General features: G+C 40.6%; 1 protein-coding gene across 2 annotated transcripts in view; it reads left to right on the top strand.

Annotated features, from left to right (window-relative positions):
- LOC123515415 overlaps window positions 1–27,253 on the top strand; it is a 54,045-nt gene that overhangs the window by 17,400 nt on the left and 9,392 nt on the right. For both annotated transcript variants that reach the window (XM_045273961.1, XM_045273960.1), the window contains exons 6-13: window positions 3,827–4,011; window positions 5,306–5,388; window positions 5,797–5,953; window positions 7,833–8,083; window positions 12,550–13,459; window positions 13,820–14,710; window positions 20,490–20,651; window positions 24,724–24,867. In XM_045273961.1, the coding sequence (XP_045129896.1) occupies window positions 3,827–4,011; window positions 5,306–5,388; window positions 5,797–5,953; window positions 7,833–8,083; window positions 12,550–13,459; window positions 13,820–14,710; window positions 20,490–20,651; window positions 24,724–24,867 (2,783 nt within the window). The remainder of the gene's footprint in view (window positions 1–3,826; window positions 4,012–5,305; window positions 5,389–5,796; window positions 5,954–7,832; window positions 8,084–12,549; window positions 13,460–13,819; window positions 14,711–20,489; window positions 20,652–24,723; window positions 24,868–27,253) is intronic.

Genomic DNA, 27,253 nt, shown 5'->3' with positions numbered 1-27,253 from the left:
GCACCAGCAAGACTCAGTAGGGGAAAAGCTATCAGAGAGAGAGAGAGAGGTTGTTGTTGCGTCTCTTGCTACTTGCCCTTCACTGCTAAACACCACGTAATTTATTTACTGCATCCTGCTTTTCGCCTACTGCCAACCATGGGACGGGTGTCTAAGAGGAATAAGCAGAGGAAGGATGCCTGTAATATGAGTATGGAAGTGCAAAGAATGAAAAGAGCATGTTGAACCTGACACCTCAAATGCTCCAGTACACATCCTTGCATCATCCACCGCCTCACCACCTCATCTCATGCAGAACAAAGACAAGGAAATGAAGAAGAAATGGCCTTATTACTCACAATTAGAGAAGCTCTTCTACAAAAGATTGAGAAAGAAAATGAAGATGTGGAAAGTGACGACGAGCTTGTCATGCTGACGAAAAGGAGGCTGAAAAATCTTCTTTCCTCTCATTATTCCTGGCCAGATCCTGCCTTTGACTACAGTTTGGTGCTGGATGTATATGGGAACACCATCACTATGCACTGCACAACATTCAACTTTAAGAACACATCACAACCAGTAAAAGTGAGAGCTGGATGTCGAAAGAAAAGCGTCTTCAGGACCAACATATCATTGACAGGACGGGACTAGGAGTCTGATGTGCTTAGAAATACATCAGATTGTATTATGAGATTGTAGATGATAAAAAAATAACATGTAGTAAACCTGAATAACATTCCTAGTTTGTTATAACGGGATCGAGATCGATTGATAAACTTTATCGGCCTGTATCTCTAAACATAAGTTATTCCCCTTCTAAAATCTATTTTAAAGCCAATTTTAGCTTGATTTCAATGAATCAAAAGCAAAAAAGGAGGAGAATACTTCTTTCAATTCATGTTATTTTTTTTATATTTGACCTGGAATTTTGTATTAATATATTTTTGTCAAAAAAGAGAAAAAACTAGATTTTGAAAAAAAAAATTCATGAAACAAAAATGAAAGATGAAATGAAAAATCTTACAACGTGGAAACCTTTCATATTAAAACGTGTCTTTGCCACAGGAAAATGAAAGTTATGGGGCAAATAATACCGCCAGAATAACACTCGTAAGTTTTAGTTGCAGTTATAATTGCTTAGCGGGGTTGGAGACTAGAATAGGGCTGAATATCTAATATTGATGTACATGTTCCCAAGACTTCACAACATAAAAATCAGAGTGTTTCATGCATATTTAACAGAGATATGACAACACCGATCTAAACCGGACACTCCCCTTAAAGTACAAATGAAATAATAAATATGGTAGCATGCATAGATATTATGAAAAAGCACTTGTACATACACTGTGTTTATTTTATTCTTAAGATTTTGAAGTGGATGGCCCTGGCGTGGAAGGAGTGGGTGGTGTTGACTTTTGAAGGGCTGTATAAAGCTAGTTTTGGTTCGTTGCTTGGCACTTCTTTGCTTTTCTTCATACAAGGTGTGATAGATTTTGAGCCCCACAGGCTTTACCATATGTATTTGTTTTATCAAGCATTATTCTAACTGAACAGCGATCCCACATTAGTTTTCTCATGTCTACATGATTCACAGACTATAGGCTACCAAGATTGTTTCCTTTACCCTCAGAAATTAATTATTAACCAGTAATACTACAATAAAAATAATGCATACTACAGTACAGTACTTGCAGGAAGAAATTGATGCAAAAATGATTAAAAATGTGCATTGTAGGCAGACTGGCAGAGCATATAGTGGTAATGGGAGCGTTTGTTGAAGTTGTTGTTGCGGAATGCCCGGCTGTGCATCTCTGGCACCACCGACATGCTGGCTGTGGAATTTGAACATTTGTAAACTTGCAGCAAGTTAGTCTAAGCAGACAAGGAGTAGTAAAACATGGATTATGTATGAGTGAAAATTTGTATACGTAGTGAGTTTTCATAAAGCGAGGCTCACCTGTATTTTCCTGAAGATATCTTTGTCTACTATATGCTAATTTTTATCATTTTTTATTATTATTATTATTATTATTATTATTATTATTATTATTATTATTATTATTATTATTGTTATTATTACTATTTATTTGGTTTATTTTTGTTTTAATTTACATAAATGTTTCTTTACAGCTTCAACATTCTTTTTGATATTCTTCATTATTATATCATTATTTTTCTAATGGTGTACATAAACAGTGATGATATTCTATATGCATTTGTTGTTGGTCCATGTGGTTTATCCTGCCAGCCCTTTGCTGATACAGCAGATTTAGTTTGTGTCAGCTTTGGGTTGGCTGCTGACCAGAAGTCCTGACGTGCTCCCAGCTGCTTTCATAGTGTGGAATCATAACACATATTTTGTACTTCTTTATTATATGCCTTGTGATTTGCTTTGATGTTAGGAATTTTTATTTTCTATTTGATTCTTGCATGCATAATTGAACCAAGGTTTTTACTTGTTAGTGTCTCGATGTATGTTCATGATAGTGTTACATGAGTGGCATCTCCATATTGAGGAACTAGAGCATCTTCTGACGTGAGGTAGACAGATTCACGCTTTTGACCAGCTGCTTTACAGTTGTCAGTGCTGAGCCATGGAGTCCGTGTGTGTGTGTGTGTGTGTGTGTGTGTGTGTATTTACCTAGTTGTATTTACCTAGTTGTAGTTTTACAGGGCCTGGGCTTTATGCTCGTGTGGCCCCGTCTCCATATCTACACTTATTCAATCTTACTTTAAAAGTATGCACACTCGTTGCAGACACTACTTCTTCATTTAAACTGTTCCACGTCTCAATACATCTTTGCGAGAAACTATATTTTTTAACATCTCTCGGACATCTTTTTTTTTCTCAGCTTTTTACTATGCGATCTTGTGCTTCGAATGTCATATTCTTCTCTCAGGATCAGGTTCTCATTATCCACTTGGTCCATTCCGTTGATCAATTCATAAACTTGTATCAGATCTCCTCTCTCCCTTCTTTGTTCCAGGGTTGGTAGATCCATTAACCTTTAGTCTCTCCTCATATGTCATCCCTTCAAATTCTGGAACCATTCTTGTAGCCATTTTTGTAGTCTCTCCAACTTCCTTATGTGTTTCTTTTTATTAGGGGTCCACACTACTGCATATTCCAATCTGGGTCTTATTATAGTACTTATCAATTTCTTCATCATTTCTTTGTCCATGTAGTGAAATGCTACTCCAATATTCCTAAGCAAATTATATGTTTCTCTAAAAATTCTATCAATATGGCTTACCGGTTGATTGTTTTCTTCCATTGTCACTCCTAAGTCCTTTTCCTTTTTTACTTTCTCCAGTTCTACTCCATCTTCCATCTTATAGATTCCCACGGGTCGTCTTTCACTTTTTCCCATTTCCATGACATGGCTTTTGTTCACATTGAATTACATTTTCCACTTTTTACTCCATTCCCAGATCTTATTTAGGTCTTCTTGCAGTATTTCACAATCCTCTTTTTGCTTTATAACTCTGCACAGTTTCGTATCATCTGCAAACAGATTTGTGTAGCTGTGTGTGAATGTTCGTGTGTGTGTTGGCATGGCACACCTTGTCTCTCTAGGGTTATTGAAGGTGGATTTTTTGTTGGTTTCTTAAGTGAAACATGTTCAGTGATTAATATTGAGCCCATATTTTTTATTAGTGTTGAATTTTGAACTTGTTTAGTTGTGGTTTAGTCTAATTCATGTGTTCATTTAGAATAGATATGTTTGCACTATTAAGTAAATGTTCCTGAAGGAAGACTTCAATCTAACACATTAACTATTTTGAAAGCTTATTGAATTAAGATATGAGATGTTACACAAGATTAAACTAGATGTATTGACAGCCAAGCCGGGTGAGTTGGAGTTGGTGAGCCTGGTGGTGTGGGTGCTGGCGGTTGTGGTGGAGGCCAGTCCCTCGCTGCAGATGGCTACTTTGGCAGGGGATGCCACACGCCTGGCGGACATCATGACACAGATTGCTGTCGCTGGAATCAAGCCGCTGGTGACAGTCATGCTCACTCAGCCCCATGTGAGTCACAGAGGGAGCACACGGGCTCTTTGTGTCCTGGCCACACTCTGGCGTCAGGCGGGGGAACACTGCTGTGGTGTTGTCTGTATCTGTAAACAGTTTGAATGAAAGACTGAGTGAGTGTGTTGGGAAGGCTGCTTCACCCCTTCCCCCCCTCTGTTCTGTGATGATATAAGTTGTAGATGCCTTTCCTCACTTCCTATCTTTAAGAAGAATGTTAGCCAGTCTTACATTTTTTTTCTAATTTTTGGGTAAGAACTTTTCTTTTTTCTTTCATTAGAAATAAAAGTGCAAACTATTTCAAGACTTCTAAGGGAATAGTATGATTATTTTTACTGACCAGTGTGGTAGTATGTATGGTCACCACAGTTCTGCACTTCTCTTCTTGTGCCTCACTCTTGTGGTTTCTCTCTCTCTCTCTCTCTCTCTCTCTCTCTCTCTCTCTCTCTCTCTCTCTCTCTCTCTCTCTCTCTCTCTTAGTATATTTAAAAAAACAACTAAAAAGAAATATAAATTCATATTGATTGTCTAGTTTGCAATATTAAATCTAAGTATTTGTTTTCATGCATATAAAGGATCTTTATTAAATTTCCATATAGCTAATATTTTACACCTGAATTGTCATATATCTTTATTTTCATGATTTTTAGTCTTTATATATTACTATTATCATCAGAGTTGTTTATGTTATATCACTGAATCTTCTTTCAATATTATCATCTCTATTTTGTATTAATATAATATCATAAGAACTATTGTCATTAATATTATTTTTATTAGTTATAATTAATATTGTTTTTTTTAATATTTCTATTGTTATTATTTCTAACTTGTATTAATGTATTATCATAAGAATTATTGTCATCATGATTATTTTGATTGTTATTGTTATTATTTTCATTATTGTTATCATTATTATTTTTATTATTTATTGTTAATATTTTCATTATTGTCATCATTAACATCATTATTATTTTTATTATTGTTATTGTTATTATTTTCATTTTTATTATTATTACTATTATTATTATTATTACTATTATTATTATTATAACTATTATTATTATTATTATTATTATTATTATTATTATTATTATTATTATTATTATTATTATTATTATTGTACTGTCTTAAATATTTCCATAAACTTTTACTCTCATCAAAGTTCTAGAGTTATGCATGTATCATTACAAAGTGATGACTGTTGATTGCTAACCAGAGTTTATTTGTTAGTGTATTACCCAGTGATACATTTTCTTTGATAGGCATTTCATCACATGCTGGTTTCCCTCAGAATAACAATGTGTGTGCCAGCGTCCTGGTGATGTGCCACACGTGGGGTGAGCTGCACATCAGCCTGCTCACCACAGATGTCGGGTGAGTGCACCAGGACACATTGTTTTGTACTCTTGTATAAAGTCTTCATTACTATCTTGACCTTCATTCATTAAGTTGGAAAAAATTTCATGTAAGGAAAGCAGAAGCATTCAATAATGTCTCCACAATGAGTACTGTTGTCTGCCCAATAGCTGTGTAGATGAAGTTTGAAAGTTGGCTTAACATAGAAACTAATTTCCAAACACTAGTATATTTCTGGAGGTGACCAGAATGAATGGGACCTAGCATTGATAGGCCAAACAACCTAAGATGATTAGCTACACCTTATTTTGTAAATGTTAATGCTCCAGTAAATAGAGATGGAATGCTTTTTGTATTATTTTTCCATTGTGACCGGATGTCTGTTATTGATGTTGAAGTAAGATTATAGTGGTTTTGATTTTACAGTTACCGAGATTGCCCAACACTGCCCAAAGTGTCTCCCTTCAACCCAAGCCCACCAACAGACCTTTCTCACCTATTTCCCTTCATCCCTTCTGATGCTTGGGCTCAAATATCTGCCAGAGTTGCTAACTTTGGGAACAAGGCTGCCAGGTTGGCTTTGGTAAGTTTAAGGGGGAAATTCGTTAATTTGGTCAAAAAAATTGAAAAATTGGAAACTTGGTAGTTGGGTTCGTCTCTGGAGAGGGAAGCTATGGCCGAAGTTGCCAGGCGCATAACGCACTGCTTACCTGGTAATGGCGGGTTTAAAGGGCCGGCCCTTTAAATACCCAAGCGCACACGCCCTTTTTCTTCTAGTCTTTGTTTTGCTTGTATTTATTTCCTTTTTTGAGCTGTTTTATTTTTTTTTTTTTGCGTGATGTACTTGTACGACAGTTTAGGATCAGGCAGTGCGGGTGAGGAAGATGCTAAATCCTCAGTACCGATTGATACAGCCTTAGGAAGTGTGCGTGCCTGCAGCCTACCTGTTGATCGTACTTTACACGTGTTGAGTCCCCAAATTGTGACAATGCCACGTGTAAGTGGTAAAAGAAAGACTCAGGTTGAAACAGCCCGCCAGAAAGCCTTGAAAAGGTGGAAAAGAGAAGAAAGTGAGGAGCCTGAGACACGTGGTGGTAGTACTGGCGAGGCTTCCACCTCCGCCGCCACCACCCCTGCCACTCCCGACCCTCACGTGTCTGCTGCAAGCTACAGGCATAGTCTCCTGCCACCAGAGGAGAGTGAAGTTCACCAAACTAGTGAGGATAGTGCCTTGTTAGTGATATCATTACAAAGACTGCAAACAATTTTCAATTTGGTGAAATGTGAATGTGGCAACGGAATCACCGCAAAAGTGACAAGTTATTTGTTTGATTGTACTATAAATCTTCGGTGTGACAAATGTGACAGTGTTGTTCACCATTCAGAACCTATCAGTGATATGTTATATATTCTAATATGATAATAACGGGACCAGGAGCCTGTAAGGCTGACAGGCAAGTGAGAGCTCACCATTCAGAGAGGCTATATAGACGACATTCCCATGATGTAACATGGCCTGAAACTATCTAAACAGCCACTACCAGCCTCCAAACAGTTGTCAAGGGATTATGTAAGTACATATCTGAGTTTGGTACATATTGGAGTGAGTTATGTGGGGGTTTTGAAGATGTTCACAGAAAATGCGTTTTCTCGACTTTCAGTTTTTCAGCATATATTGTTGAATAACTTTTTCAGTAATTGGTCAATTTCAAAACTTTTTGCAGCAAAATGATCAACAACCTCATCTTAACAAATGCCAGCATGATAATGCATGAACTCACTCAAATAAATTTACAACAGGCTTATAAACTCAAATTTTTTTATGAAAAAAAAGGTAACAATTTGGCGTGTAATGAAATTTTTATAACATAGGTTATGTGTATGCCGATGCTGACATTTATTTGTTGTTATGTATATTATATGTGGTTAAGAGGAAATTGCCACACTGTTATTAGTTTTGATTTTATAATGGTATTTTGAATTATTTTCTTATCGCCGAAAAAATATTTATTGAAAAAAAACTATGCCACATTTCTGTACCAAATTAACACTGAAGATGTACACCATAAACGTACACCTTGTGTATAAATATTATTGAATTCAGTGAAAAAATAGGAATGGGAGAGCCAAAAAACCGATATTGATATCGAGTCATCGAATTTCCACCTTAAGATGGAGTCAAAATTTCAGTAGTTAGCACCTATTTATAGAGATGAGACCAGTAGTTTTGGTGATTGGTTGTGTTATGATGTATTTTATTCTTACACAGTTCATCGGGTCAGTCTTGAAAGATGCCAGTTCACACTGGAAAGCTTGATCTGATGAGCACTAGCTTATATGTTGCCAGTATTGTAAGCATTTGTATTAAGCAATAAGTAGGTGGAGATTCTTGATAAAAAATAAGCTGAATACAGAGATAAAAGCAAAAGCCAATGCATATTAAATAGAACCGTACACTTCAGATGCAGTTGGTCATTCAGAAGTTCAGTCAAGCTTCCCTGGAGCAGCACAAGGGGGCATTCTCCCAGGATACAGCTATGGAGGCCATGGAGGATACTGGGCAGGCTGTCACCCAGACCACCATGGACACTGCCAGCAAATACCTCACCAACGCCCTGGACTCCTGGGGCAGCAGCGTGTCCTGCCTCTTCACTGTGCACCTGACGTACCTCGTGCCATTCCTCAACACCACTCAGCTGACAGTGGTATCCAGGTCAGTAGAGAGTGTGACATTGTGTTTGTAATGTTTAGGGGGTGACGTGGTGTGGCATTGTGGTTTGTGTATGTCTTAGAGTTGTCAGTAGGTGAGGTGGTGTAGCTTTTCATGTGATATCCAGGCTAGTAGAGAGTGTGACCTTGTGTTTTTAAAGATGTAGAGTAACATGTTGTGTCCAGCTGTAATGTCCTGGTTAGCACAGAGTCACTGTGTTTTGTGTGTGTCTGGAGTAGGGGAGTAGATGGAATGGCATAGCTTTTCATCTACCAGTGATATCCAGGTTAGTAGAGAAGGAGTCCTCATATTTTTTAGTAGTAGAAGTATTGATTTATTGATTGATACATTTATTGTTGCTTTAATAATGAAATACAACAAAGGAAGATGATTGACCTTGCCACCCACCCCCTGGGGAAAGACTTGAGGTTAAAGTATCAAAAATATATAAAAAGACAGTATACACAACAAGAATACAAGTATTTAAATAAATAAGTACAGATATTGCACACCTTATTGCATAAACATCCTACAGTCTGGGAGCAAACTGAAGATATTTCTTGAGTATATCCCTGAGAGTGGCTGGGTGTAGGAGATGGTCAATGAGGGTATACAAGTCATGTTGACCTTGTGGCCTAAATGTAGCAATGAGAGGACATTCCATGACATAATGATGTAGAGTGTGTCCCTTTGGTGCAGCACACAACACACACTACAACCAAGAGAAGCACTGACTTCCCAAAAGTATTTATAGCCTAATTTGAGCCTCATTGCCATCCTGTTGTGTGGTCCAGTGTGTCTCTCCCATAGGTGTAAGCACAGCTCTGGGAGACACGTGCATAGTGAAGACTAGTGCCACTGCCTCTATGGCAACAAAACTCCAACTGATCACTAATGCTACTATGTACAAAGTCCTTAATGCTACTCTTAACATAACCCAGAGTGTGCTCAGTGCCAGGGTCCACTGTGTCATCTTGTAGGGCACACTGAGCAAGGTGGTCTGCTTTTTCATTTAGCGGGATACCCACATGAGAGGGTATCCAGATGAAATGGACCGTGGCACCAGCACCTTCTAGGGCGTGGATGAGATCAAGACACTTATTAACTAGATCACAGTCCATGGGGGAGGTGGATTGAAGGGCGTACAATGCAGCCTGACTGTCAATAAAGAAATATACATTCTTATGGAGAGGCGCCACAATGTGGAGCGCCTCCAGTACAGCATACAGTTCTGCTCTAGTGGAAGACATGGGTGCAGGGAGCTGCCTGGAAACCTCAGTGTCAGTGTAGAGACTGGCAGAGATGTAGTCACGGATGAACAGCCCACATCCAGACCTGCTGCCATTGACTGACCCATCACAATAAACATGAATAGCCTGAACATGTGGGTACTTGGACAATTTAGTCATGAACATGTCTTGCAGCACATGAGGGAGCCAGTCCCTCTTGGGCTGATGCAGTGAGTGAATATCAACACTGACACGGTGAGGGTTCCAGGCGGGTTGCAGCGGTGACATAACAACGTTAATACAAGCCTCGGCTACACCTACACTTGTCAGTACTCCCAAGATCTTCCTGAAGTATGGTGTTGTAGGAGTTCGAGGATCATGATACAGGGGGGGTCAGTGACCCCTTTAGAGCAGGGTTTTCTCAACCTGGGTTCCCAAAAACCCTAGGATTCCTCAAAAGGTCCCTAAGGGTTCCACAAGAACAAGGGAGATAAGCTAATGCACTTTTGAACTTTTTATTTAATATCATATACGTAATATAACTAGACATGCACAATATATTATTGGTTATTGTAATATTATATGTTATTTTTCCTTAAACCAGTTATTCAAAAATTTATGTTATGATATTTGTCACGTGAAATACAATGAAAATAAAATGAGAAATATATGATATATAATTTTGTTTTTGCGCAGGGGTTCCTTGAGACATGTAATTTATTTTTAAGGGTTACGCAAGGGTAAAAAAGGTTAAGAAATGCTGCTTTAGAGAGTCAGAACCTGTGCATAGCATCCGACCAATTGTTCGATAAGTAATTTCCTTTATCCTACTCATAATACTCGGCAGGTGCAGTTCAGCTCTGAGGACCTCAATCCGTGCAATCCGGGGGCATCCAAAGATTATCCGCATGGCTTCATTCTGAATAAGCTCCAGGGGACAGAGCTGGGTGGGACTAAACTATTAGAACATGGGCGGCATAATCAATAAGGGACTGTATGACAGATATATAGAACATTCTCAGGACTGGAATGCCAGCCCCCAGGCCTCTGTTTGCTAGCAGCCGTAGTGGTGATAGCTGTGGCAAACAAAGGTCTTGAACATAGTGGACGGCTTGGAGAGACTTCCTGAAGCTCATCTGAACACCCATATACTTGTGTGTATGAACTCTAGGGATGGGGATGTTATTTTCAGTGGGCAGCCGAGAGACCTTCCCTTTAGCTTGAAATTTTATTTTACATTCATTAATTACTAGTCGCATATGGACACACAATGCTACTAGTTGTGACAAAGCTAACTGGAGAATCCTGGAAGTGGGACATTGGAAGAGTATGTCATCAGCATAGATGAGGACCTGGGTGCCCTGTGGAAAGGAACAACACAAAGTTTTGTCCATTAAAACATTGGAAAGCATTAGACTAAGTAAGGACTCCACCCAGTGGTGTTCCAAGCTCAAAGACTTCAGAGGAGACTGCATCTTGAAACCAAACCTGTGCTGTTCTATTGTACAAATAGTCCCTGATCCATCCTAATAATCTACCTTTGACACCTTTGAGAATGAGTTCCTCCATAATAGCATCTTTGTTTGGCCCTGTCAAAGGCACATCAACGAAAGTTCTGCAGGTAGCATCCTTATTTATAAGACACTCAACAAAACAATGACTTGTAGATTGACCTTTTAGGAAGCCATGTACATTGCCAGAGAGTACATGGCCCACCTTATATATAAGCTTGTTCAGTATTACCCGTTCCATCATCTTACACAGACAGCTGGTGAGAGAAATAGGGCGAAAGGTGCCATCATCTTTGAGGAATGGAATGATAATGGCTTTTCCAGGAGTGGGGAAGCTTGCCTGCAGTGAGAGGCATGTTAAATAAGTCCAAGATAGGGGTGTCTACATTTACGTCCAGGAGGGCATAGGTGATGCCATCTTTGCCAGGAGCTGTTGACTTGCTCAATATGACTGCCAATAGAAGTTCGTCATGTGTGATAGGCACACAGGTGTCATCCAGCAGAGAAACACTGTGACGAATCAACTCCCTCCTTTGTGGTCTTTGCTGATTGAGTGTGCATCGTATCCTTTGTTGAGGAGCCGTGCACCGGGCCTGGGCAGGGGCGCTTATTCTCAATCTCAAGGCCTGCTATTTGTGGCTGGCAAATTGGGCCTAGACCTCCCTCAGTAGCTTCTGAGTAGGTGTGATCACCCAAAAACACTTCTGATTTCTGCTTGAAAGGGCTGCCACTCATGTAAACAAGCAGAGCGGAAAAAATGTGTCCTTCCGACACACCGGGTAGGACACAGCTGAGTTATGGAAGTAGATGGAATGGTGTAGCTTTTCATCTACCAGTGATATCCAAGTTAGTAGAGAGTGAGTCCTCATGCTTTTTAGTGTGTGGAGGCATTGATGGGCTGTATGCATCTCATCTGTCAGTAATACCAAGGTTAGGAATGATAAAGTCCTTGTGTTGTGTGTGTGTCACGAGTTGTTTGTTGATGGGGCCTCTTGATTAGCCTGTGCCTGTTGCTTGCTGGTAATTGAAACCTGATTTAGACCAATAACAATCCAGGGAATGTTGAACTCACTTCTTCTAAACTTGTATCAATCTAATCTTTTATTTGCACTCGAGTCAAAGTAATGTCAACACTTGAACACTCAAATATCTATTAATTGAAACAGGACTGCTGAATTGATTGATTCCTCCATTTTCAACACAGACCGACTCAAGTGACACCCCATCAGTCACTAGTCTCTCTCTCTCTCTCTCTCTCTCTCTCTCTCTCTCTCTCTCTCTCTCTCTCTCTCTCTCTCTCTCTCTCTCTCTCTCTCTCTCTCTCTCTCTCTGATACAAACACACTTCATGTTTTTTTTTCATGTATTTTTCTGTAAATTTGATTAGTTTTATTCAATTTGTGTTTAGTGCACAACATGAACCAATAAAATATGATAAGAGATTTTTGAACCTGGAATAGTTGGATTAATTTTACACTAATTTGAATGGAATGAATAGTTTCCCAATGAACCAGTTAAATTTGAATCACAAGGTTCCACTGTATTAATGAAATTGACATTTTAACCATTTTAAGGATTTTGTTTAAATATGTTTTAGGTGTCTTATTTTGTGCTCATTTTCCCACACATCTCTAGTAGTATGGCCAGTAGCATTCTAATTAATGGCAAACATGTGAGAGAAGCTATTTCTAAACCTGTAATCTTGCATTGCTTCCCATGCACACACACAGGCACCTTGTGAATGGCATAAGGGAAGGAGACAAGGCCTGGAGTGAGTATGTCAGTAGTCGACACTTTGAAGAGGCCAACCAACTGCACCCAATGGTGTTTTCAGACATCTGTGCTTCTCTAGCCACCATGTTTGACTCCAACAAGAGGAAGCTATCAGAGTGTGAGGATGGTCCCCCACAGCCCACCAAGAGTCACTGTCTGAAGATCTTGAAGAAAATGAGCAAGGTTGGACCATTGCTTGTTGAATTTGAGCCTGTGCAAAAGAAAGATGATGCCTTGTGGAAATTGTTTGAGGAATGCGGGGAATGCTTGAGGAAGCTGATAGAGAAAGAGCAGAGGCAATCCTCCTCTGTGCAGAAGTGTACCATGGCAGAGTTCAAAGTTTTGATTCAGTTGATAAGAAAATTTCCCCTAAAACATTTGAACGTGAATATGAAGACTAGTGTGCTTCTAGTTCTGTTTTCTCTCATGATACAGGAGAGCAGTGAGGGCAGAGAAGAGGTTTTCTTTGATATTGTATTGACACTGAACCTAACGCTGGGATACGTTGGCAGTTTCAGACTGTTTACCATCACCAAGGCCAGCAGTGTGATGCAGTGGCTGATTGAGAAGAGGGTCTCTCTATATGGCTCTATGCTGTCACAACACATGGCAAATCTTCCCCATGTGGTGCTCAAGGGTAATAATACCTATGTTGCAAAGTTTATGGACAGACAGTATTTATCCCCTGACTTGCAAAACTGTTACAACTTTGACAACCTGCTTCTGTACCTGACCTACAAGCTGACATCCATTGTCAGTTTGTCTGACCAGGTGAAGGAGGTCGCTGAGTACATCACCTCTTCCTCCACCAACACCATCGAGTCAATGCTGCAGCCGGCTGTGTTCCTGCTGGCGCCCTGCCATATGGTGAGAACGCTTGTTGTGTGAGGCATTGATAAAGAGTGCTGGTTACTTTGACAGTTTCAAAGTATAGGGTATGTTTTTAACTTGAACAGTGTTTGAGATGATATAGTATTTTTAGTTGTTGTCACTATATTGGATGCTATTAGTTTTTTAAGACTGTTTTGCTTTTGCTATTGATTCATATTTTATCCTTTACCAATTGTACTTAAGTTTGGTATTATAAATATGCCTTGTAATATGACTCATTTGTTACAAACAAGAAAACCCATCAACTTAATTGTCAGTCGTGTGCTTGTCTTTGTGTTGAATGAAATGGTGTATCACATTAACTCAGTGAGATCATCCAAACTTTCCCACCCACAGAAAGGCACTGCCTATTGTAATTGGGCTAAGCAACACCTGACAACCTGGATACTTCGGTATGTAAAGAAGATGGACCTGGATACCACCTGCCCTGCCACGGCTGCCACGGTGCTCACAGCCCACACCATCATGGTGCAGGCTGGGGCTCCCTCCCTCACAGAGGCCCAATCCAAGGAGGAGGCCAAGAGTTTAGAGGGCATTGCCACAGAGTCCAGTGAGGCTAAGAAGGAGGGAACCAAAGAAAATGCGATGTCCAAGGAAGACACAAAGAAGAGTATGAAATGGAAGAAGCTTTTGGGACGCAGTGTTCAGTTATCAGAGTTGTGCCTGTCCTCTGGGAACAAGGAGCTGGAAGAATATGCCCTTGCCTTTCTTCTAACAGTAGCACAACACTCGGATGTTCTAAATGCTTATCTTCCTCCTCAGCTTCTAACCATAGCCTGGTCAGCGCTGTCTCTCCCTGACCGCTGTCCCTCGGGTGTTGATGCAGATGTGTACGCCAAAGTGTGCCTGGAGCCCGTGCTGCTGACTGCTTCCCCTGAGGAGTATAATAAGCTGCTGGAGGACCTGCTGCTGCGGACACATAAAGACCATGTACAGTTAAGTCACACGTTGCGGCTGTGGAGGCTTGTCATCAACTCCACGGTCACTACTGTCAATGGGTATCTGAAGCGCATTTCCTTGGAGTACCTCATCCCCATCCTGGTGCACCTGGCCACCTCCCACCTCACCACTGCACCATCAGACTGCTCTCTCCTGCATGATGTCCTCCTCACTCTGCAAGAAATTATTCAGACATCCTTCTCAGTTGACGACCAAACCAAAGCTCACCTCCTGATGCCGTGCACTACCATCCAGCTGCACCAGTTGCCGCATCACAACTTCTGCCAGGTGAGTCGTGTTGTTTTGCTTGTGGCCATGAGAAGTGTTGCTGTGTTGTGCCTTTGTCAGAATCCCCAGGACTGTAATGTTCCATCTGTTGCATTAAAAGGGAAAGAAGGGATAGGCTTCATTAGCCAGAAACTCATACAACAAAGTATGAGAAGAATTTACAAGTTTACAGAAAGACGATGGGGGCATCAGATAGTGGTATTTGCCTAATTGCAATCTTTCTGTATTTATCTTGATAAAACTTGAGATTTCATGACACTGTTTTCAAGTAACAAATTTTGGGACGTAATCCACAGTGTAAGATAAAAAATCTGTTAATGTTAGTCTGTCAAGTGTCAAGCGTCAGCTGACTATAGTAATAATGCGAGTGGAAGCCTTGTGCCATGGTAACTCTTGCTTGAAATTGCTTTTTAGTGTGGTCACTCAAATTTACCCGCCCGTGCTTGCTCTAACTCTCGCCCACTTTCTTGCTCCCAGTGCGGACGTGCCCTTTTGCTTTCACCCTTTCATCTCTGTTGGGGTCCTCTGATCACAATCTCATTTCTGTTTTTAAGTTTTTGAATCTATCCTGAATAGGAAGATTCTCAAACATCTGTCACTTCACAATCTTCTGTCTGATCGCCAGTAGGGCTTCCGTCAAGGTCGCTCTACTGGTGATCTTCTGGCTTTCCTTACTGAGTCTTGGTCATCTTCTTTTAGAGATTTCGGTGAAACTTTTGCTGTTGCGTTAGACATATCAAAAGCTTTTGATAGAGTCTGGCATAAAGCTTTGATTTCAAAACTGCCCTCTTACGGCTTCTATCCTTCTCTCTGCAACTTTATCTCAAGTTTCCTTTCCGACCGCTCTATTGCTGCTGTGGTAGACGGCTACTGTTCTTCTCCTAAACCTATTAATAGTGGTGTTCCTCAGGGTTCTGTCCTGTCACCCACTCTCTTTCTATTATTCATTAATGACCTTCTTAACCAAACTTCTTGCCCTATCCACTCCTACGCTGATGATACCACCCTACATCTTTCCACGTTCTTTCAGAGACGTCCAACCCTTCAGGAAATTAACAGATCACGCGGGACGCCACGGAACGCCTGACTTCCGATCTTTCTAAAATTTCCGATTGGGGCAGAGAAAATCTAGTAGTTTTCAATGCCTCAAAAACTCAATTCCTCCATCTATCAACTCGACACAACCTTCCAGACAACTATCCCCTCTTCTTCAATGACACTCAACTGTCTCCTCTTCCACAATGAATATCCTCGGTCTGTCCTTTGCTCATAATCTTAACTGGAAACTTCACATCTCATCTCTTGCTAAAACAGCTTCTATGAAATTAGGTGTTCTGAGGCGTCTCCGCCAGTTTTTCTCGCCCTCCAACTGCTTACTCTGTATAAGGGCCTTATCCGTCCCTGTATGGAGTACTCTTCGCATGTTTGGGGGTTCCAGTCACACAGCTTTGCTTGATAGGGTGGAATCGAAAGCTCTTCGTCTCATCAACTCCCTCCTCTGACTAACTGTCTTCATTCTCTTTCTCACCGCCGAAATGTTGCATCCTTTTCTATATTTTATCGCTATTTTCATGGTAACTGTTCTACTGATCTTGCTAACTGCATGCCTCCCCTCCTCCTGCGGCCACGCTGCACAAGGCTTTCTTCTTCCTCTCATCCCTATTCTGTCCAACTCCCTAATGCAAGAGTTAACCAGTATGCTCAATCATTCATGCCTTTCACTGGTAAACTCTGGAACTCCCTCCCTGCATCTGTATTTCCAAATTCCTACAACTTGTCTTCTTTTAAGAGGGAGGTATCAAGGCATTTGCTCCCCTAATTCTGGCTGACAGTTTTAGCACTTTTTCTACTCTTTGGAGAGCCAGTGCTCAAGTGGGCTTTTTTCTAACTTTCTTTTTTTTTGCCCTTGGCTGGCCCACTTCCCTACTTAAAAAAAAAAAAAAAAAAAAAAAGAGATGCGTCTGACGTTTTGCCTCTGCCATTTAGGGGGACCTGAGGAATACCCGTATGCTGATTTTCCATAGAATGATTACTATTTCTGTATCAGAGACCCTTCTCAATGTGCCTAATGCATAACAGAGGTGATAGTGTCTGGCATGGAGGTGTACATCTCAACCTAAACCTTCTAAACCTTTTGCTAACACAGCCTATTCTCTTGCCATACATGACAGAGAGGTTACCCATAAAAGGTACTTGAGCCTTCCATCTCATGAATCTCATGCACTTTATATCTCTGCCTGGAATCATGCCAAGTCTGTTCTTCAACTTGCCAAACACTCCTTCATAAATAGAAAATGTCAAAATCTTTCAAACTCAAACTCCCCTCGAGACCTTGGATGATTCTGGGCTTTCTCCTCCCTCTCCTCCTCCCTCTTACTATTTCATTTTCATGATTAAAATTCTTCGCAATGATGTTTTCCATATCGTCACTGGCTAAACCCTCGGAAGGCATATGGTCCTGATGGGGTCCTTCCTATTGCTCTCAAAAACTGTGTTTCCGTGCTTGCACCTTTCCTGGTTAAACTCTGTCAACTTTGTCTATCGACTTCTACCTTTCCTTCCTGCTGGAAGTTTGCCTACATTCAGCCTGTTCCCAAAAAGGGTGACCGTTCTCATGCCTCAAACTACCGTCCTGTAGCTTTAATTTTAATCTCTTTGCTTGTCTAAAGTTTTTGAATCTATCCTGAATAGGAAGATTCTCAAAACATTTGTCACTTCACAATCTTCTATCTTATTGCCAGTATGGCTTCCGTCAAGATCACTACTGGTGATCTGGTTTTTCTTACTGAGTCTTGGTCATCCTCTTTTAGAGATTTTTTTGAAACTTTTGCTGTTGCATTAGACATATCAAAAGCTTTTGATAGAGTCAGGCATAAAGCTTTGATTTCAAAACTCTCCTCCTACAGCTTCTATCCTTCTCTCTGCAACTTTATCTCAAGTTTCCTTTCCGACCGCTCTATTGCTGCTGTGGTAGACGGCTATTGTTCTTCTCCTAAACCTATTAATAGTGGTGTTCCTCAGGGTTCTGTCCTGTCACCCACTCTCTTTCTATTATTCATTAATGACCTTCTTAACCAAACTTCTTGCCCTATCTACTCCTACGCTGATGATACTACCCTACATCTTTCCACGTTCGAGTATTGAAAAGTTTGACTATTTAGACGTTTGAGTATTGAGTCTCCAATCTAGTTTTCAATGCCTCAGAAACTCAATTCCTCCATCTATCAACTCAACACAACCTTCCAGACAGTTATCCCGTCTTCTTCAATGACACTCAACTGTCCCTCTTCCACAATGAATATCCTCGGTCTGTCCTTTACTCATAATCTTAACTAGAAACTTCACATCTTATCTCTTGCTAGAACAGCTTCTATGAAGTGAGGTGTTCTGAGGCATCTCTGCCAGTTTTTCTCGCCCCTCCAACTGCAAACTCTGTACAAGGGCCTTATCTGCCCCTGTATGGAGTACTTTTCACATGTTTGGGGGGGTTCCAGTCACACAGTTTTCCTAGATAGGGTGGAATAAAAAACTTTTCATCTCATCAACTCCCCTCCTCTGACTATCTTTCTTCAGCTTCTTTCTCACCTCTAAATTGTTGCATCTCTTTCTATCTTTTATTGCTATTTTCATGCTAACTGTTCTACTGATCTTGCTAACTGCATGCCTCCCCTCCTCCTGCGGCCTCGCTGCACAAGGCTTTCTTCTTCATCTCATCCTTATTCTGTCTAACTCTCTAATGCAAGAGTTAACCAGTACTCTCAATCATTCATACCTTTCATTGGTAAACTCTGGAACTCTCTCCCTGCATCTGTATTTCCGACTTCCTACGACTTGTCTTCTTTTAAGAGGGAGGTATCGAGGCATTTGCTCCCTAATGTTGGCTGACGCTTTTCTTCTTTGTAGAGAATTAGCACTCAAGTGGGCCTTTTTTTTCATCTTTTCTTATTTTGCTCTTGGCTGGGCCTCTTTCCTACATAAAAGGAAAAAAATCTCAAAGAAATTATTGATTTTTGTTTAACCCCTTATGTACGATTGTTTTTTTTTTCTTACCTTCCTTCCCCTTGGCCGACCATTTCTGTGTATTTTTCAACATTCACCAAGGGATTTTTTTTCTTATGGGATTGTAGACCATATTTTTCCGCATCTGGAATAAAAATCCGCAACTCTCTAAGTGCTCTGGATTGACTGTGGTGGGCCATCAAAGTCTGAAAAATGAAGAAAATATCTTCCCTGCAGGCCAACAGAAAACGGGGGTTTCACCTGTCAAACACAAGTTTTGTGTAAAAGTAATGAAAGATTGATGATTTGGATGTGGCTTTGTATATTTTGATGTATTCTGATGTATTTTTATTATAAGCTGTCAACAAGTGTACACAACCTGCGGCTGCTCTACAACCTCCTCAGGTTGTACTCAGATACACGTATGATAAAAAAAATGTGTGTATTGAATGTGTATACATGCCCGGATGTGTTGCACCACGTTAGAATGAATGGTGTAACACAGGGAACTTCATGACTCCACGTGTATGTCTGCATCACATAGCTGTCACCTACAACCAAAAAAAAAATCATAGCTCATTTCTAGTGTACACATAGTTATGTGTGTGTATGTACATGTGTATATGCATGTCAGAGGTTTACACGGCGCCCGGAAAAACCCTCCAATGATGCACACAAAGGAAGGGAGGGCATAGGGAGGGGAGAGGAAGGGGGAAAAGGGAGGGACGAGGGAGGGACAGGGTCGACCAGACCCTCTGTGAATCACGTGGGGATGGAGGGAGGGTGGACTGCTAGTACACAGCGCGGCCCAGTGTTACAATAGTCAATCCTGATCTAAAGGAAACATTCTTTGCAATGGTGCTAACGCCAGCTCGCTACCTCTTATTACCAGTTTTTTACAGACCTTGCTATATGTAGGCTGATTGGCATTACAGTTTAAAATTTCACCCGCCGAGATGTAGGCTGGTCGCACATAAGGGGTTAATGTGGACTTTTCACAGGGATTATAGGGTAAAGGAGGTATTTTGGATACCTCTTGTCTGAAAGCCCAATTGTTGGGAAAGTGTTACCCGTGTGTAAGCCCTTCCTTCACTTGGACCAGGGCCAGGATTTGAACTCATGTTCTTTGGGACCACACGGCCCCCAAAGTGTAGTGTATCTGCTGTACCGTGGTGGCCTTTGTGTATTCATATTTTAATGTTCTGCTGCATTTCTAATATGTCTTCATTTTCATTATGCATAGTAATTAGCTCTCTTTCATCAATGTAAAGTCAGCTTCACCATTTCAAGATTCTGCCCCATTGAGTGATGAGTTAGAAAGAGCCGGCCTGTACCAGTTGTCACTCACGTGGTGCACAATATTGAAAGTGTATTGCTAGTGAAAAGGACAGATATTTCTTTAAGATTTGTTAAGTAAAGTTGCTGTTCTATATTTTTTCCTTGGTTTGTCACAAGTAAAGTTCCTGTAGTAATGTTTTTTCAAGATTTCTGAAGTAATAATTCTGCAACTAATTTTCTTCCAATTTGTCATAAGTTATTGTACTTTTTACTTTTTCTTCAGATATCAAGTAAATTTCTTCTGTTATTTTCTTTTTAGATTTGTCACAAAGTATAATCCATTTTTTCATATTTATCACAAGAAATTTTTTAATAATTATATTTTTCCCAGATCTCCATTATGTTTTTGGAAATACAGTTTTTTCCAGGTTTGTTCCTGCCAAAGTTTGACAGTTATTTTTTTTCTGAGGTTTTTTTACATTGAAATTAAACCGTTTGCCAGATATTCAACACGGCTGCCAACATTGTGAACAGTGTGGTGGTGAATCACAGCAACATGGTGGTGGATCGCACCCCCACCGTGCTGGCCGCCATTGCCCACCTCACCACCGCACTCATCACACAAGCCAGCCAGGAACACAAGCTGGAGGACCAACAGATAAAAGTAGGTACAATATTAGAACATAAGAACATAAGTGAAGCTGCAAGAGGCTGTCAGGCCTACACATGGCAGTCCCTGTTGAGCAAAACCACCTAATTTCTTCTATCATCCCCCATCCATAAATATATCTAATCTTTTTAAAGCTTCCTATTGACTCACCACTAACATCATGATTACTGAGTCCATTCCATTCATCAACCACTCTGTTAGAGAACCAGTTCCTGGCACTGTCCCCGAGAAACCGTCCCGCGCTCACATCGATTCCCAGCTCCCACTTCGTAGCTCCTTCACCCAGCTGATTAGACATCACATATATGAAGCCACGCTATTTATTGGTCAGAGAGAGAGAGAGAGAGAGAGAGAGAGAGAGAGAGAGAGAGAGAGAATATGGTAATTAAATAAGGCAGCGTTTCTCAACCTTTTTAGCCTTGCGTAACCCTTAAAATACATGACGTGTCTCAAGGAATCCCTGTGCAAAAACAAAATTATATACCATATATTTCTCATTTTATGTGACGTCAAATCAGCTGGGTGGAGGAGCTGCGAAGGGGGGAGCCGGGAATTGAGGCCAATGCCCGGGACGGTTTCTCGGGGACAGTGCCCAGTTCCTCCCCATTTCTTTCCTAAACCTGAATTTCTCAAGGTTAAACCCATTATTGGTTTTATCCTGGCTTCTGATCTAAGAACGTTGCTCATCCCCCCTTGTTATACTCTTATACCACTTAAATACAGGTGTTACCAAAGCTACAAGTCCACCTGATAAACTGCATGGTATCACTTGAACCTTATTGAGTCACATTTCAGAGAGGTGTTGCTTAAGAAGTAGTCTGATTATCTGATGGAGATATTTTGTGAAGTGTGGTGTATAGAGTAAAGGAGATGTGATATGACAGACTCCTTAGGTGCTCTCTCTCTCTCTCTCTCTCTCTCTCTCTCTCTCTCTCTCTCTCTCTCTCTCTCTCTCTCTCTCTCTCTCTCTCTCTCTCTCTCTCTCTCTCTCTCTCTCTCTCTCTCTCTCTCTCTCTCTCTCTCTCTGTCTCTCTCTCTCTCTGTCATTCCTGTCTTGTTGATTTTTTGCTTAGTGTGTTTTCAAACTTTTCACATCTTCCATGATGGGGACTCTTGCCCTTCAATGTTCTTGTGACCCTTGTACTGTTTGTCCACACTGCCATCTTGTATAATGTCCTGGAATCTCTCTTCAAACTCTCCTCTCTAGCCAGGTATTACTTCTCTAACAAGCATCACTGATTGTATAGTTACTGCAATGTCATGTACTCAGCCCCTCCTCAGTTTTGTCTTGTGCAATACAGTGGTACCCTGAGATACGAGTTTTTGAGATATGAGCTACGATTTGGTTATTTTATTATTGTGAGATACGAGTCATGCTTTGGGGATGTTGCTGTAGGTCGGTGGTTTGGCACATTGGTCCAGCCTCAGCTGAGCCAGTATTTGTGTTTCTCGGGGATATCATGCACTGTGATTGTTCTTTTATTAAGTATTTTTACACTATTTAATGATCTTGTTTTTTTGTCTGAAAAGTGCAGTTTTAATTTTTCTGTAATGTTTATGTGTGAATGGTACCTGCATCCTTTCCTCCCTCCTCCTCCTCCTCCTCCTCCTCCTCCTCCTCCTCCTCCTCCTCCTCCTCCTCCTCCTCCTCCTCCTCCTCCTCCTCCTCCTCCTCCTCCTCCTCCTCCTCCTCCTCCTCCTCCTCCTCCTCCTCCTCCTCCTCAGTGGATGTTATTCATCTTGATTTCCAGAAAGCTTTCGACACTGTCCCTCACAAGAGGCTAATCAGCAAAGTAAAAGCTCACGGCATAGCTGGAAATACCCTGAAATGGCTGGAAGACTGGCTCTCTGACAGAAAGCAACGTGTTGTTATAAATGGAAAAGAATCAGAGTGGCACAATGTAAAAAGTGGTGTTCCTCAAGGCTCTGTATTAGGACCAGTTCTTTTCATTGTTTATATTAATGATATTGATGAAGGAATCACTTGTAAAATAAGCAAATTCGCGGACGACACCAAAATAATGAGCAAAGTTACATCAACGTCACAATGGCAAGAACTACAGTGTGACTTAAATAAACTGACACGCTGGGCAGAAAAATGGCAAATGAAATTCAATATAGAAAAGTGTAAAGTCCTACACATTGGAAGTAACAATGTACAAGCAAAATACGTAATGAGTAATGTACCTCTGGCAAGTGCTGAGAATGAAAAAGATCTTGGTGTTGTGGTGTCTAAAGATCTCAAGCCGAGCAAACACTGCACAGAAGCAGTAAAGAATGCAAATAAATTAGTTGGGTTCATTGGAAGAACCTTTGAATTTAAATCAGAAAAAGTTATCCTTACTTTATATAACTCATTGGTGCGTCCTCAGCTTGAATACTGTGTGCAGTTCTGGTCACCATATTACAGAAAAGACATTGAAAAACTGGAAAGGATCCAGCGTAGAGTGACCAAGATGATTCCGAGATTGAGAAACAAGCCGTATGAGGAACGACTGGAAGCATTAAATTTATTCAGCTTAACAAAGCGCAGGATAAGAGGAGACCTAATCGAAGTTTTCAAAATTTTTCAGGGATACAACAACCTTGATGTAAATAAATATTTTACTATTGATCATTCCACCATAACAAGGAATAATGGATTTAAAATTACACCAAAACGCTTTAAAACCCACGAGGCAAAGCACTTTTTCTTTAATAGAATAGTTAACATTTGGAATAAGCTTCCTTCAGAAATAGTAAACAGTACTTCCATTGCATCATTCAAAAACAAAATTGATAAATATTTAAAGAATAACCCCAACAAGCTCTCTTCTTGTCTGAATAATTAAACATGATACTATATTAACTTTCTTATAGATAGATATGTAGAGTTCACCGTAGGGTGAATAATAGAATCTCCTTTCATCCTTTCCTGTGAAAATTCCATGTCAGTTTTTCCATACTGCATGGTACTTTTCCAAGCTATTTTCCATGCCAGCGAAAGCTGGAGGGAGTGGTGGGTGGGGAGGGGCCTTCTCCTGTACTGTCCTGTCTCTCTTATCTGTAGCCAGTTAGAAGTAGTTACCAAACAGCCTCGAAAGGACCAACAGGTCTGTTGCTGTTTGGCTTTCCTTTGTATTCCTTTGTACCTCCTCCTCCTCCTCCTCCTCCTCCTCCTCCTCCTCCTCCTCCTCCTCCTCCTCCTCCTCCATTTAACCCCATTAGCAAAAAACGTGTCTCCAACGTAAGAACACTAAATAAACTTGCTGTTATTTTATATATTTTGATGCATTGATAAAGTATGCGTAACTAAAAAAGCAAGACAAATTTCTCCCATCGCCAACCTCCTCCACTGATTTATCACGGTGGGGAGAACAATATAAACAATGACTATGGTGGATCAGTCTCTACTCTCTCTCTCTCTCTCTCTCTCTCTCTCTCTCTCTCTCTCTCTCTCTCTCTCTCTCTCTCTCTCTCTCTCTCTCTCTCTCTCTCTCTCTCTCTCTCTCTCTCTCTCTCTCTTTTACTTAAAACTTCATTTATTCAATGAATAATGCTTATAGGATTGTGAACTACTTCTGTGATTATTATAGTAGACCATCTTCTGTGGGTGGCTGTATTTGTACACTCCAGCTGATTGACAGTCCCAAGTGAGGGTGGGGATGTGGTAGGATAACGCCACTTGGAATGCATCCTCCGAGATAAATATACTTTGTAAGAGTAGTTTATCTATTTGTATTATCTTTTGATATGTTTTATTATGTTTCTGTGCAATAATTATTACTTATGAATAGTACCTTTTTCTTGTATGAAAAGGCAAAAAAAAAAAAAAAATAAAATACGGGTGGTCTTTTTGGGGAGGCTGGAACGGATTAGTGGCATTTCAATGCATTTCATTGGGAAAAATTGTTTTGAGATACGAGTTTTTTGAGATACGAGCTTCATCATGGAATGAATTAAACTCCTATGTCAAGATACCACTGTATATTTTTTCTTTCTTTCTTTCTTTATTGATTGATTGATTTTTATTTGATTTAAATATTTTATTTGATTATTTATTTATTTATTTTGTGTGTGTGTTCAGGAGCTGGTAGAGTGCAGTAGCAACATAGAGCGTCTGGTGAAACAGCTTGCTGCATTTGAGGAGAAGCTGAACAAAGTGGTGCACTTCACTATGGCTACAATTGTTATCGCCCTCCAGCGCACCACAGTGTACCCTGCCGTCAAGGTGAGCCCTGGGACTTTGACACTGTTGCACTGTGGGACTGTATCTGTGTGAGAACTGCATTTATTTAGTTGTTTATTACAGGGTTCGAGTGGAGCTCATAGTGATCTGTCTCCACATATATATTTATCCAACTTTTCCTTAAATTTGTGTACAGCTTTTGCTCCTACAATCTCTTCACTCAATTGGTTCCAGATGTCCACCATCCTATGTGGAAAACAAATTCTTAATGTTCCTCAGTCACTGACCTTTCATGATCTTGGAATGCCTTCTTGTTCGTCTGTGTTCATCTTCCGTCAGTGTTACCAGGTCTTGTCTATCTCTTCCATATGGTTTACTAACTTGTACATCATTATTAGATCTCTTTTTTCCTGTCTATCCTTCAAAGTTGGTAGTTTAATTTCCTTCAGTCTTTCTTCATAGGGAAGATATTTTATTTCTGGGACCATCTTTGTAGTGGTCCTTTGGATTCTTTCTAGTTTTTCTTTCTGCCTGTGAACATACTACTGCTGCATATTCTTGTCTAGATCTTATCATAGTGGTTATTATCTTTTTCATCATACTCATATCCATGCAGAGCTGGACACTTCTGTACCTTGGTCTGCACCTCTGCTCCTCCGTACCTGGAGACCACCAAATGAGGTGCAGAGGTCTGAAGTGCAGGAAAATTTCAAATACACAGGTGTAGGTACTGTGCACAGAAGTACTGAACATGGAAAATACTGTGCGTGGCAGTTGCAAAAAAGTCAGGTGGTACATAGTGCATCTTGAATAGGTACGCAACACGGCACACGCAAGGTGACAGTCAGTTGTGACGTAGCGTAGCCCCGCCCACACCCCCCTGCTTGCTGGGTTCCCATATGTTGAAGTAAATATAAAAAGTATGTTTAGGTGTGTTGTTGCAAACTTCTGTATTTGTCCTCTCAAGGCCAAAATATAGAAGTTTGCAACAACACACCTATTTGTCCTCTCTGCGGCCAACCTTCGGTTGGGTACCGTGGTTGGCAGCGGCCAACCTGACCTTTCTGAGTTTTTGGAGGAGGAGCAATCCGAGCTTCCATTAGAGGGAGCCCTGGAAGCCGGTATCCGCACAGGTTGTGGTGGTCTCCTCCCTTAGCTTTGGGCTAAGGGGAGGAGGGAGGCAAGGTCTGTCGTACATAACAAGGATGAAGAGACAAAGGGTAACAGTACTCCTTTAATATACAAAATTTGTCAAACATAACAAATATGTAGAATAATGGATGATAACATTATTCTCTTAACAAATATATATTCCTTCAAAGAAAAACAAAAATTTGGACACTAGGAGCTAGGCTTTGGTTCCGAGTGCCACACATTGAGGGGCCGAGCATTGTTTAAGGTATCGCTTGATAAAGACATTCGAGTTTGACCAGAACGCACTTTGAGTAATCTGGGTAGTTGAAACACCACGAGTCCAAGCGATAGAGGCTGCAGCCCATCGCAGATCATGTAGTTGGGGAATGCCTGAAGGATCTGCTTCTCTAATGAGTTTACAAACTCGAAAGGAGATCTGGCCATCGTTACCGACCCGTCAACCTTATGTAAACAAGACATTTCGCTGCTGAACCAACTGCCCACGCACTCCTCCGCATCGTCCATGCGGTAGTCTTCAGCTTCTTCTCACAAACACACTGTTCACACTATATTATTTATTTTTATGTTTTCTATCAGAGAAACCCCACAACATGTCATTTGAGTAAAAAAAAATATGCAGCACATGTGTTGGTCCAGAGACACAGAGCAGCAATCACATCTTTCCCTATGAATAACTGAAAACAGTCTAGATCACTCATAGCACTGGCTTTATGATGTAGAATGATACTAGGATGTACATCAGGAAAATCCGTGTTACATGTAGGTAGAGGGTTAGGTCTGGTGTCAGAGAATGGGTCTGAAAGAAGTGTGAAATCTGTTTGTCTACCAGCAGCTGTGGGGGATGAGGCAGGAGGGCTGCATGACAGGCCACTGCTGGCGGACAATGTCTCAATACTCTCGTCGCCGCTGCTAGCATCATTCTACATCACTGATAGCTTTAGGATCAAACAAAGTATCATCACCTTCCATTGAGTCATCAGACCCCTCAAATTCACTTATTGTCCCACCATCATATTCATCTTCACTGTCAGTTGTAGAGATATCCATAATTGCGAAGTAAATCCACGCGTGCTACCACAAAAAAACTTCAGGCAGCACCGAACAGAAGCTAGAGAATATCGCATTGTGGCACTCGACAAGCATGTGTTGCCATACGTAGGTCAGAAAATATGATGTATAAAAAAAATATAATAATATGATTGGTCTTCACAAATTACGTCACAGCACTGACAATAACTCATTGGTCAAAGTTTATCATGTTTCAAACCGTCCC

Source organism: Portunus trituberculatus, chromosome 39, assembly GCF_017591435.1.
Source record: "Portunus trituberculatus isolate SZX2019 chromosome 39, ASM1759143v1, whole genome shotgun sequence".
In the NCBI taxonomy this organism is placed as follows: Eukaryota; Metazoa; Arthropoda; class Malacostraca; order Decapoda; family Portunidae; genus Portunus; species Portunus trituberculatus.
This window is presented reverse-complemented; position numbering and strand designations above follow the sequence as displayed.